Source organism: Dicentrarchus labrax, unplaced genomic scaffold, assembly GCF_905237075.1.
Source record: "Dicentrarchus labrax unplaced genomic scaffold, dlabrax2021, whole genome shotgun sequence".
NCBI lineage: Eukaryota > Metazoa > Chordata > Actinopteri > Moronidae > Dicentrarchus > Dicentrarchus labrax.
The window spans coordinates 16692358-16704908 of record NW_026136720.1 but is presented as its reverse complement, the minus strand read 5'-3'; the positions used below and the strand labels follow the sequence as shown (position 1 = coordinate 16704908).

At 41.2% G+C, this 12551-nt stretch overlaps 1 protein-coding gene across 1 annotated transcript; it reads left to right on the top strand.

The window, feature by feature from the left end:
• Window positions 1-1261: 1261 nt before the first annotated feature.
• Window positions 1262-7204, top strand: LOC127353541 (G-protein coupled receptor 22-like). The gene is made up of 3 exons (XM_051382827.1): window positions 1262-1698; window positions 2836-4000; window positions 4864-7204. The coding sequence occupies exon 3, from the start codon at window positions 4868-4870 to the stop codon at window positions 6182-6184; it is 1317 nt and encodes a 438-aa protein (XP_051238787.1). The 5' UTR covers window positions 1262-1698; window positions 2836-4000; window positions 4864-4867; the 3' UTR covers window positions 6185-7204.
• Window positions 7205-12551: the final 5347 nt, after the last annotated feature.

Genomic DNA, 12551 nt, shown 5'->3' with positions numbered 1-12551 from the left:
AAGGGTTGCCATTGGTATAGTACCAAGAAAGTAACTCAGCAAGTTGTGACTACAAAGCTTGTCATGCAAGGTGTAGGGCTGCAATGCTTAATTAATGTGCTAAATTTTTGGTTCGATTAATCAGTTGAATGTTTAGCCAAGAAAATTCCTGATTGACACCAACACTCCAAACATCAGAGCTGTTCAATTTACAACAACATAAAATGAAATAAAAAGCAGCATATTCTCACATTTGAGAAAATAGATCTAGTGGCATTTTGACTTGAAAAATAACTTCAATGATATATCTAATTTATCAACGAATTGATTCATTGACGAATTGTTTCCTTACTACCAAGGAAATAGCTTACAACCCCGTCTAGACATTTTATCTGTTGTGCAGCAAGTCAACTTTAAATGTCTTGAAAACAAAGTAAAACATCTGCCTGGCGAAGCGCAATTATTAAACTGTCACCATCGGAACAACAACACCTGAAGTATTTTCTGTGGGCTTTAATCGTTGGTTTATCAGGCAGCCAAGCCATAGCAACTGATGCCCCCTTTTTCTTTACTTGAGGCTGTCAGGTACCAGGATGCCCTCTGGCAATAATTGCACCTGACAAATGAGCCTTGACAAAAGAATGGAGGGTGGTCAACCTCTTACTGATCTGACAGAGCAACTTAATTGAAACTATCAATCAGTGCCACTATCCTTTATCTCTTCTTTTCTGACTTTTATTCTTTCCTGCATAATCCATTTCTCCCACTCACAGCTGCAAGAATTTATCTCCTCTCTGTCACACACTGCCTCTCATGCTCACTTGCACTCGCATATTAAGATCCATGTACAATATGTGCGCAAGATCAATACAAAAAATATTGCTTCTCCCTGCTGGCTTTCTATCCCCATCATTCCACCTACGGTGCACAAACATTACTTGTTCATTACATTGTGACAGAGCTAATTAACACATCATCAAAGAATTTTCTGCTGCTTTTTCCTTCAACTGTCTGCCTAGCCGACTCTGCAGCAGGTTGTGGGTTTAGCGCAGTGGCATCTAAACTCCCTGTGCAAAAGCGTAGTAGAAGCTTTTTTCCAAATCACTACAGCCCCACACGGGATGTTACAGTCACTGTCAGGGAAGAGAGGATATAGTCAGAACAAAAGGAAATACCTCCCCTTGCTGGAGAGGAATGGGTTAAGCCTATTACAGAGGACCAATCAGGATTGGGGGAGCACTGCAAACCTCCGCAGTAAGAGAGAGAGAGAGGGAACAAGGGAGTGCGGGAGAGAGAGAGCAGAGTGGGAGATAGATACCAGGAGTGTGATGGTTTGCACTCCTATCCAGGCAGTTAGAGAGGGAGGGAGTGCAACAGAGAGTTAGTGAGATGATGAGTATTTACAAATCAGTCCATAAAAGAAAAAGGGGGGACAAAGAGATACAAAGAAGAATCCCACCAACATCCCTCTCAGGACTAATCTCAGTGGACTTGTTTTTCTCTGTCTGGGACTCAGGAAGGAAAGAACATCTGTCAGTTCTGTGACCCTTGTGTGTTCATCAATATTCAATCCCACTACTTGGATTACTGCTGGGAGGAACAGAAGATAAAACAGCAGTTTCTTTCAGTCGAACCTACGTAGATTGTTGCAGAGCAGTAAGGAGAGGGGACAGCGTGGTGTATGGACCAGCTCCGGAGCATCTGTGTTTATCCTGCATGGTGAGCTTTGCTGTGTTTTTATGGGGCACTGTACTTATTGGTTTGATTTACAGCACCCCGCCAAGGAGAGCATATGTGAAAACAAATAATACTCAATGCCAAACATCTCAACAAATGCATGGGATTAGAAACCATCAGCAACATAAATTCCTGAATAACTTGTATTATTGTAAGACCTTTATTTAGAAACAAATGGTATAAGTGAAACCTACTTGTAACTGATTAAATAACGTATTATTAAATTACGTAAATTGAGTCTTTAACTTGTAATTCCAAGCAGCTGCCTGCTGCTGTAAACATCACACTCTAAAAGGCTTTTCATAATTTGTTTATGCAATAGAAAGTCTGTATTCCCATACTGTTTGTTTGGGTCTTACTGCTAAACACACACACATCATATTCCAAGCTGTCAGGCTCTATAACAAGAAACTTGATAAGCAACTGTACACTTTAAAACTGTGCATCTTTATAACATGCATGATCTTTTCTTTTGCCTGGTAAGAGCATGGGACTCATTGCTCATTTCTGCTGACATTGTGGCATAGTAAAGTATGGCATTCCTCGCTGAAACAACCTTGAAGAATGCCCGACATTTTCCATTGAAGAGATTACATGGATCACATATAGTGACACGTGAGGGAGCATTTATGTCTTTATGACAAGTTACCCAAGGAATCACATTGCGCTAAGCTCCAAGAAAGTCTGTCCTATCATGAAAATTGTATGATAATATAATCACAGCTGTGACTGTACAAGTGACATACAATAATTTACACAAGATTTTTTCATTTTTATCATACACAACAATGGCAAAATATTACCTTAGTTAATCTTCAATCTGAAAACAGGAGGCTGAGATGCAATACCAGTTGCTTTTGTGCAAGTCCTTTATTAGTGCTACTGTTATGTTTATGCATTAGCAAAGATGTAAAGTGCATCAGGCGATGCACAGGAACATGATAAGACATCACAGGCTTGTTGCTATGCTAATGACAGTTTCCTCGTCGCCTCTCTACTGAGGATATGTTTATTTTCACTAACGCATCCCCCACACTTCCCTCTCCTATTTCTTCTACTGTCTCTCTCCCAATCTCTCTCTTTCAATTATCCATTACTCTATCCTTTCTCTCTCTTCAGGTCACTGTGAAAGAATGATGTGGGACTAAAGGACAGAAAGATGCAGCTCATGCCCATGTTCCTGCTTCTTAAAGTCCAATTCTTGTCTAGGATCTTTCTTGCAAATCTACACGGCAGGCTCTCTGTCTGATGAACTCACTTACACTACCTCATGAGGATGACCTTCTCCTGATTCGCTGAATCAACCCCCCTCCCATGCACATATAAATACTGGTGATCACAAATGTCACATGTCATGGTGATTGGACACACATGCACTCTAATAATCTGCTCTACACATGCCATCTCCAGTGATTGAGGGTTCAGCATGTCGAGGGGCAAACTGGAGACCTGTGCTCGATATACAAGTCAATGGCGGCTGGAGCCAGGCGTACAGAGACTGATGAGAGAGGTGCAGAGTGAAGGCCTGTTCCATTAGTGCTCCCAGGGGAGACATGGGCCTGGATGCTGCCCGGACGCACTGACCTCTCCTGGACAGATTTTGGACATTACTATGGTGTAAACTGGGGAATCTACATGACTGACTGACAGACTCTGCCTCTTGGAGTACAAGCTAATGGATGTAACTATTTTTTCTATTTACAGATCTGACTTCTCTCTTCTCACCGGGGACAAAAAAAGCAAAAAGCAAGGATTTGGATCGTACTATGAGCAGTACATTCCAGCCCTGCTCAGGGGAAAGAGTCTGTGTTTCTTTGTTTTCTTGGTTGGCTGTGTCTCTCCTGCCTGGGAATATCATGAGATTATAAACAGGAGGTGGCTCTGACATCTTATCCCTGTTCCACTCATCCATCAGTGCTCCCAGCATCACCAAAGCAAATGGACCAGAGATCTGAGAAAAAGTCTGTAGAGGACATTAGCCTATGTTTTCCAACATCCATTGGGTGCAGGTGGCTGATTCCTTAGCTTTCTTGCCATTGAGGTCAGGAAAAAAAGCTGGCAGCCCATAGACAGTCTTTGGCGAGACGAACAGGTGCTTTTCTGGCTGTCAGCCTCTCTGGGAGGGACTAGCAGTGAAAGGAAAAGCCTCGCTGGGGGGCTCTGCTGGAGCGGAAACACTTTTCCACTGGCTATGTTTGGATGTGATGCTTGTCTCTGTGGATGTAACATAGACTCTATGGCCTGATTACACAGCCCTGGTATTCAGATAGTGCTGGAGGGAAGGGTAAATATTACAAAATACCGTTTATTGTTCTCCATGTCTAGAACCCTGTTCAGGTTGGATTTATTTCCCTAGGAGATTGGATGACTTTAATATTGCATGTGCTAATCAGTTTTTAATAGTATTTCAATTTATTCTGGAGTGCATGAGTATTAGATTTTTCTCCCACTAACCCAATATTAATTACAGTCCCAAATACATATTTTTTTGTGTACTTGCTAGTCCTTCAATTATTTAAGTCCTGAACAAACAAGTGATAAGGTAAACATACTGGCAGAATATTCTGGCAGCGAACAACCTCCTGGAATTTGGACATGACTAAAATGTTGCTAGAAATTACAATTTAGGTTACCAAGGCCTACCTATTATTATTATTTTAATTACTGATTAATCTGTTGATAACTTTCAGGTTAATCAATCAGTTTTTTGGTTCATAAAATGTCAGAAAATGGTGAAAAATGTTGATCATAGTACTGCAGTCTACTTGAATATTCTGTTCAACGGAGGATGGGGAACTAATAACTACTACGACTAGAACTACTTAATTTGTTCCAAAGTGTTTCTGTTATGTGCCTCCACCGTGGATGCAAAAAATAAAATCATAATAGTTAGTGGTTACTCATGCCATTCATATAGTGAGACAATCTAATCAGCAGAGCATAACAGGAAAAACTTTCCAGCACTATTCAAGTGTCTGTTCTTTGAATTTCTCATTTAAACTTAAAAGGCTTCCTCGTTATTTGATAACTGGCAACATTAAGTCTGACAAGATTTCTCAGATGTGTATTAATAACAGCCTTCTAGATATGCACAAACCCTTCTTTTACTTTTCATGAATTCTCTTCTTCTCTTCTTCCTACACACAGGATAATGCATATCCTTCCCACCCTGGAACAAGAAGCCACCATGAGCAACGTCACAGTCACCGACAACACTGAACCCATCAGCCGCACCATGAGTCCGGCAACCCCCAGCCCGTATCCCTATCCTGTTAGTTTCCAGGTCTCCCTGACTGGCTTCCTCATGCTGGAAATCCTCCTGGGCATGAGCTCTAACCTCACTGTTCTTGCCCTCTACTGTATGAAGTCGAACCTCATTAGCTCTGTCAGTAACATTGTCACTATGAACCTCCATGTACTGGACGTCCTGGTTTGTGTGTGCTGTATCCCTCTCACCATTGTGGTGGTGCTGCTTTCCCTGGAGGGAGACACTGCTCTCGTCTGCTGCTTCCATGAAGCCTGTGTCTCCTTCGCTAGTGTTGCCACTGCCGCTAATGTGCTGGCCATCACCCTTGATCGCTACGACATCTCAGTCAAACCAGCTAACCGGGTGCTGACCATGGGCCGTGCCCTGGCCCTGCTGGCAGCCATTTGGGTGCTATCCTTTGTTAGTTTCCTCGTACCCTTTATTGAGGTAGGCTTCTTCGCCCAGGGCCATGCTGAGCTGAACCAGACGTTGGTAGAGAATGTCGTCCACACTAACCAGTACTACACAGAACTTGGCCTCTATTACCACTTGATTGCTCAGATTCCTATTTTCTTCTTTACTGCCGTTGTCATGCTCATAACCTACTCAAAGATCCTGCAGGCGCTTAATATTCGCATTGGCACACGTTTCCATGCTTCACAAAAGAAGAAGGCTCGCAGGAAAAAGCGCCCATCCATGACGGCCATGACAACGCAACCAGAAGCCACAGATGGATCCCAGAGCAGTGGCAGCCGCAACCCGACATTGGGTATGCGTACCTCGGTCTCTGTCATCATCGCCTTGCGCAGGGCTGTTAAACGCCACAGAGAAAGGCGAGAGCGTCAAAAGAGGGTTTTCAGGATGTCCCTTCTGATTGTGTCTACTTTCCTGCTGTGCTGGACGCCCATCACAGTACTCAATACAGTCATTCTGAGTGTGGGCCCCAGTGACCTAATGGTCAAGTTGAGACTGGGCTTCCTGGTCATGGCTTATGGGACCACTATCTTTCATCCTCTACTCTATGCCTTCACTAGGCAGAAGTTCCAGAAAGTCTTGAAAAGCAAGATGAAGAAGCGAGTGGTGTCGATCATTGAGGCAGATCCTACCCCCAATAATGCCATTATCCACAACTCCTGGATCGACCCAAAGAGGAACAAAAAGGTGACATTTGAGGACAAAGACGCCCAACAGAAATGTCTGTCTTCTGAGGATGTGGAGTGACGGAACTCATTATCTTTAGGGTATACAGTCAATAAAAGCAGCTACAACTGACATCAGGTCACGATGAAAAAGGGAAAATGTTAATCCAAAGCAGTAATGTAAATAATATGTGCAATAGAATGTACAAAAACAAGAAGTGGATAATTTATTACTATTTATTGAGAAAAAAAGTAGGTTTCATAGATACATCATATACTGTACTGTAGATATTGCATGGCTTTTTGTAACAGTAGCAACATACAGTACATTGTGTACATACATAATACATGTACAGCTTAGGGTAAACAAGGTATATAAATAGAGAGATGTAGGAATTGTTATGTATATGTATATTTATAATAAATTTTGTGTTCACTCAACATAGAAAAAGGCTTCCTATTTCCCCTTCCCCCAAGTAAAGTGTTTGTGATTCTGATTTTGTAACAGCTGTGAGATTACTCCCATTTATCACAATGCCACTTGCTCCGACACCAGACCCTGCAATCCCCTGTGACCACTGACCTTATTGCAAGGGAGCCCTCTGAGGGAAGGCCCTCAGACTGAAATGAGACTATAGGTATGGGGGTGAAACAAAAGACAGACAGGTCAAACATGAAGAAAGAGGAACGGAAAGGAAGTAGCAAAGTATTGTATGTTATGTTGCTATAGCTAAAAAGCTATGGGGGTACTGTTCACAATCACTGCTTTTACAGTTTAAGAAGAACACTTGCATTCCACAGACACAACAGAACACCGTGGTTCTCATCACCTCATTTGACATGAACCAGATGTAATCAAAGCCTAGTCTGTTTCTTTTTAACAGTCACGTCTTTGAGCCAAATGGAAAATCTACAGCTGCCTTATTTTGGTTTGATGAATTGAGTATGACTTTATGGTGGGACAGGGACTGTGACAGGGAGAGCACACATTCAGTGCAATGAAAATAATAACAAATGCTGTTTTAAGAGAATTGAATGCTCAGATGTTATGTTTTCATAGAGAAGTTATTTAATCAAATTAAAGGAAAATGTTGAGAATGGCTGTTTTATCAAATTGTCTGTTTCTAACATTGACAGTGTATATAATGGACAGAGCTTCTGGGTCTGTAAAGTGAAGCCAAAGTTGAAGTCTTAAGCCTGCATCCTATGTAAACAATTCTGTTACTGCGTTGCCTATTTCTGACCTAAAATCGTTTCAGAAACATAATTCAAGGGGACTGTTTAGCTGTAATACAAGATCGTGTGTGACCAGGCTGGCCGCCATTGTTTCCTGCAAAAATGAGTTGAAACTGCGCAGGCAATGACAGCAGCTCAACTCACAGTACGTCACCTTGCTGGCTCTGTCTAACTGTCATGGCGACGAACATAATGCCAGACTCGAGGCTTCAAAACAGTACTCCACAAATCAATGGGTGCCGTCACAATAGGTCCACACTTGGTTTCTAATTACACTAGCCTAACAACAATGCTCACCAAATAAGCAAATTCACAACTGCAATAAAGAACTACTGCAAAAGTCTAAGTAAAGCTTCTGTTTATAAAAGATGCAGATAATTAAGTTAATACCTGTGTATGTTTACCATTAGTGTGTATTTCCCAAGTGACTGCTGCTGGTAGATTATTATGCAGCCAACCTTGTATTTTTGGCTCAACTTGTCTATGAACCAAGTTTGCCCTAAATAAATTGGAATAATTTATTCATACAGCAGCAGATGAATTTCAGTAGTAACAATCTACACATAAAGAAACCTGTCAGCTTATTTCATTCAGTCTGCACTCTAATACTGAATCTAGATGCAGAGTTACAATATCCATTAGCATATAAAGCCATGCTCAGCTAGCCTTGCAGCTCACTTCATTACAATCCCCGGGTCAAGGATTACACTCTGTCGAAGATTAGAATATGTGGTGCATCCTCATGCATGAAGGTACACATACACAAATGCATATGCACACTGTATGCCACAGCATATCACAGTAATGAGCATAATATGCCTTAGCTTTCTCAGGTACAGTAAAAAAAAAAAAATTAAGAGCCCTTTAGATCCTGAAAGCACAGGGGTGTTGGCTAGCAGAGCGATTACACAACCTCAATCAGATGCTTCTCTGGCTGCCAGAGTGTGGTTTGTAGCACAACAGAGAGGGCTGATATGGGAATATTGATGCAGGCAAGGTTCTTTATGACCCTGCTTTAAACAGGCAGCGTGGATGTTACAGTGCCTTCAGGGCATGTCTGTGATTGAGAGTAGAGATGGAATCACAGCCAGCAACAGATTACCCGACAGGGGAGGGAAAATGACCTATTAGATGAAACATTGACTCAGAGGATAAATTTAACACATATGCATGGGTCCAACTTTTAGAAGGAAAACTTCAAAGGTGGGGTATCAATATACAAATGCAGAGATTTATTTCTGTTCCCACTATAACAATGAAACATAACTCCCGGCTGTGTTCCATTCCTGGTGAATACATAATTTAGACCTCTGCTCAAATGTCAGGTGCTGTACTATTCCAAACTTCATCAGTGCTACTGAAAAAATCATTCGTATTGATTGCCTTCTAAAATTACCTCTCAAAGACCAATACTATTTACACCAACTAGAATTGGAGGTCACAATATGTTTTCCATCCTGAGTTGCAGCTACAATGACAAAGGCAAAAAAAAAAGCACAACCAACATAGCCTAATGTTCTGACCGAATTGCCATTTTGTTATCAATTCTCACATTCGCTTCTTATTAGTCATTTTCTGTTTGGGAGGGGGTATTTTACTTTCACTAATCACTTAGACTGATGTATCAGTTCTCTTGATGTCATTTTCAGCTGACACTCAAGCTGTGCCAGTACTTGATTGAAGCTTCAAGTTTATCATATTCATTGATGTAAGGTGATGTTTTTCGAGCAGGTAGAGCAATGTTCATTTCACTACTGATTATTTTCTTGTCACAGTGCACAACAAGCTTTGTGGCTGTAAAGCCAAGTCTCTCAGCTTCTTTAACTTGCTCCTCATTAAGGCCATCAAGGGAGAAACAATAAGTATTTAATCTTTTCCTGATATCACACCTTATAATTCCCTGTGTACCAGAGGGCCAATTTATAAACTTAACTTTACCTTTCTAAATTGCTTGGGGAAAAAGGGCAAAAACTAATTTCTTTTAAAGAAATGCCTTCAACACATGGTAGTGTTCTCATTTAAGAGCTGTTTTTGGTCAGTTTCAATTGGCACCTTTTCTATCCATGCTTGGTGCTATATTTGTTTGGATTCTGGCACCAGTTCGATAGACTTTCCTAACCTTTGTCCCACCTATAAAAGCACTGACTCGCTCAGTACTATCTCCAACTGGGGGGGAGTCATATGAGCAACAACAGAGCTCTGAAACACAACAATATTTTATGCAGGCAGGAATTCAGAGACCTGGAGCCCCAGGCCACAACTAACTGATTCAAGATCAGAGCGGATGCACTTTTATTTATAATAGCACTTTTCTGTCAAATTGCGGCAAACTATGCTCCAGTATGCTCTTGAAATATTCAGGCTAAATAATTGATCTGTACCAAAATATTATCCAGAGCTTTGGTGTATATTGAAAAAATGTGTGTATTTCAGGGCACTTCTGTAATGCACCTGGTGAAGCCTGTACCCCGTGTACCAAGGCTGAGTCCTTGCCGCAGCGACCCAGGTTCAAGTCCAGCCTGCAGCCCTTCACTGCATGTTAGCCTCTCTCTCGCTTTCCCCTTCCTGTCTATCTTTGGCTGCACTACCAAATTAAAGGCAAAAAAAAAAATTAAGAATTGTTCTGGTGGTCATAAGTCTATGACCTGTGACCTTAATTTTGGTCAATCTTATTATTATGATGAAATATTATTTCATTTTAGAAGTGGATTAAAAACATGTTTGACCACCCAAGGCAAAGAAAAAGCAACCAAGCCTAGACATACCCTTGCTAATCAAGTTTGTTACAGGCATTTATTTATTTACCAGTATAACATTAAAACACTATTAAAAATATAGATTAATGAAGCTTAGAATCACAAATAAACATGATCTGTTCATCATGGGATTGACTTACACTGTCAGTTTCATGTGTCTTGTTTTTCCCTTATGTCATGTATATAATAAAAAAAAATTGATTGATTCAAGTAGTTTCATGTTTTTGGCCCACGAGGGACCACTTTCACTGATGTTGACATTTACAAACGTCTGCCACGGATACAAATCTCTAGGTTAGCATTGCCTATTAGCATACTGGATACATTAGCAGGCCACCCTATAGACCTGTAACCTGAAGTGACCTGCAGAGAATAAAACAGGTCAATACACTACCATAGTCAATAGCAGAGGTTCAATGATACTTCACTGTGAGCCTTATTAGAACCACTTGACCCTGTTGTGTCCTTTTCCTTCTCCCCTATACTCATATCAAGGCTGGTACTTGCTGCTGTCCCTATCACATACATAATGTCCTCCCCCCTCTCGCTCAATGGCTGCCTCTCTTAGACAGCCATCCCCAATTCAGATGCCATCTCTTCAGGGCCCCTCTCTATCCAGCAGCAGACACAGAATAAAAGCCTGGGAAATCACATTACTCTGTCCGTATGGAGCCTCTATTGGATTAGGTCAGCGAACACTCAACTGTAATTTTGCTATCGTAGAGAAGAAGAAAGTGAATTGAGCACACCAGTCAGCACAGCTTGACAAATTGTTGGTTGTGGTCATTTTCCAAATGGTACTCTCAGCAAGCCACATTTAGAGAGATGGAAGGACACTATATAGAGCTGGAAGATATATGACTCTGATATACAACCCATAATCTCTGTACTAGAAAAGCTAATCCTCATATAAAAACCAGGAATCAAAGGCAGACAAATACAATAGCGTATGACCTCTACCTCCTATGACCTTAATGGCATCACTGTAGAGATGGAGAAAAATAACACACCATTCGGCCTTTAAATCAGTGCTGTGCATATTACTGTTCTCTCTTGGTATCAGTAGAGAGCAGACGTTAAATGACACCTCAAGTGCTCTCCTATATTATCCACTCAAGTCTACATCAGAGAACGAATGCATCCCGGGGTGTAAACAGGGAAAAGCAACTTTACATGCATGCAAGAGCAGACAATGTGCAATAATGTAATCATGGATTTGGCCATAGCACAAGACATGCTTATGTTGTCAAGCATGGTTACAGAGACATTATTATGTAAGAATTTTGCACTTGACAAAATGTGCCATTACATTGTGAAATCTTAATCATCCTAGGAAATGTGGCTCAGACAAAGGGGGCCGACTAGCATATTCTTATCGCACTAAACCAAAAATGTGAAGGACAAAAAGAGGACAGAAGTTTTGTGCCGACATGGCAGCATGCCCAGTCCTTGTGTGATTGTGTGTGTGTGTGTGTGTGTGTGTTTGTACATGGATCTATTCAGTAAAAATAAAGTGTGTTGTATTTGTGCGTGTATACTGCAGCATGTGCAGCTATGCCCATACAGTTATGTGCATGCAGCAATGTGTCAGTCCAATTGTTTTATCAAGCAGTGACAGAGTGTCAACCACTGTGTGTGAGAGGGGAGACAGCAGAGAGAAGATTGCTGCCCTCCAGCTCTTCTCACAGTGATGACTACTGTCTGGTGATTATACCGCCACTCTTCTCTCCACATGGAGAAATGAATGGAACCGCCACAACAGAGCTCACCAACACGGCCTGGCAGCTTGAGTCTGACACTGCATGGTGAGCATTTGTATTTGCTAAAGCCAAAGTGGACTTTTAGACTTCTCCTCCAGGTGTCCTATAGAAGTCATTAAGAGTGTTCAGGGCTCCTGATTTAAAGGTTCCAATCATTTTCTGCATAGACAATGCTGAGTTGAAAGGACTTGAAACTCGTTAAGGTTAAATCAGAAGATGAGCAGTAGCTTCCTCTTATATATATAAATACATATTATATAATAATCATAGCCTGTGTATATAAACACTTAAGCAGTGTTAACAAGCGGCATTTTCTTACAGAAGAACCAACCTCTACACTTGAGTTGCTGCGAACTCTGAGCTGAAGCTAAAGATTACACTGGGTAGATACCCAATTATACATTCAGCAGAATATGTTGTTGTCAGTTGGAAGAGGCAGAGAAAGGAGATATTGTTTCATTAATAACTAGTTACTGAGGTAAATGCATAGACTGTATAATTAAAAAGGGACATAGTCTCTGTGGCATCACACACAGCATATGAGATTTATGGTTATTGTGATATTTAGAGCCATTCGCTATTTGTCAGAAACAAAGCTGAAGCTCCAAGAGACTCCTTTGTTTCTGTGTGTAGGGCCGTTGAGCAAATCATTAAAATATATTTTAATTATTGGTTAAAAAAAGGGCACTGGTACATC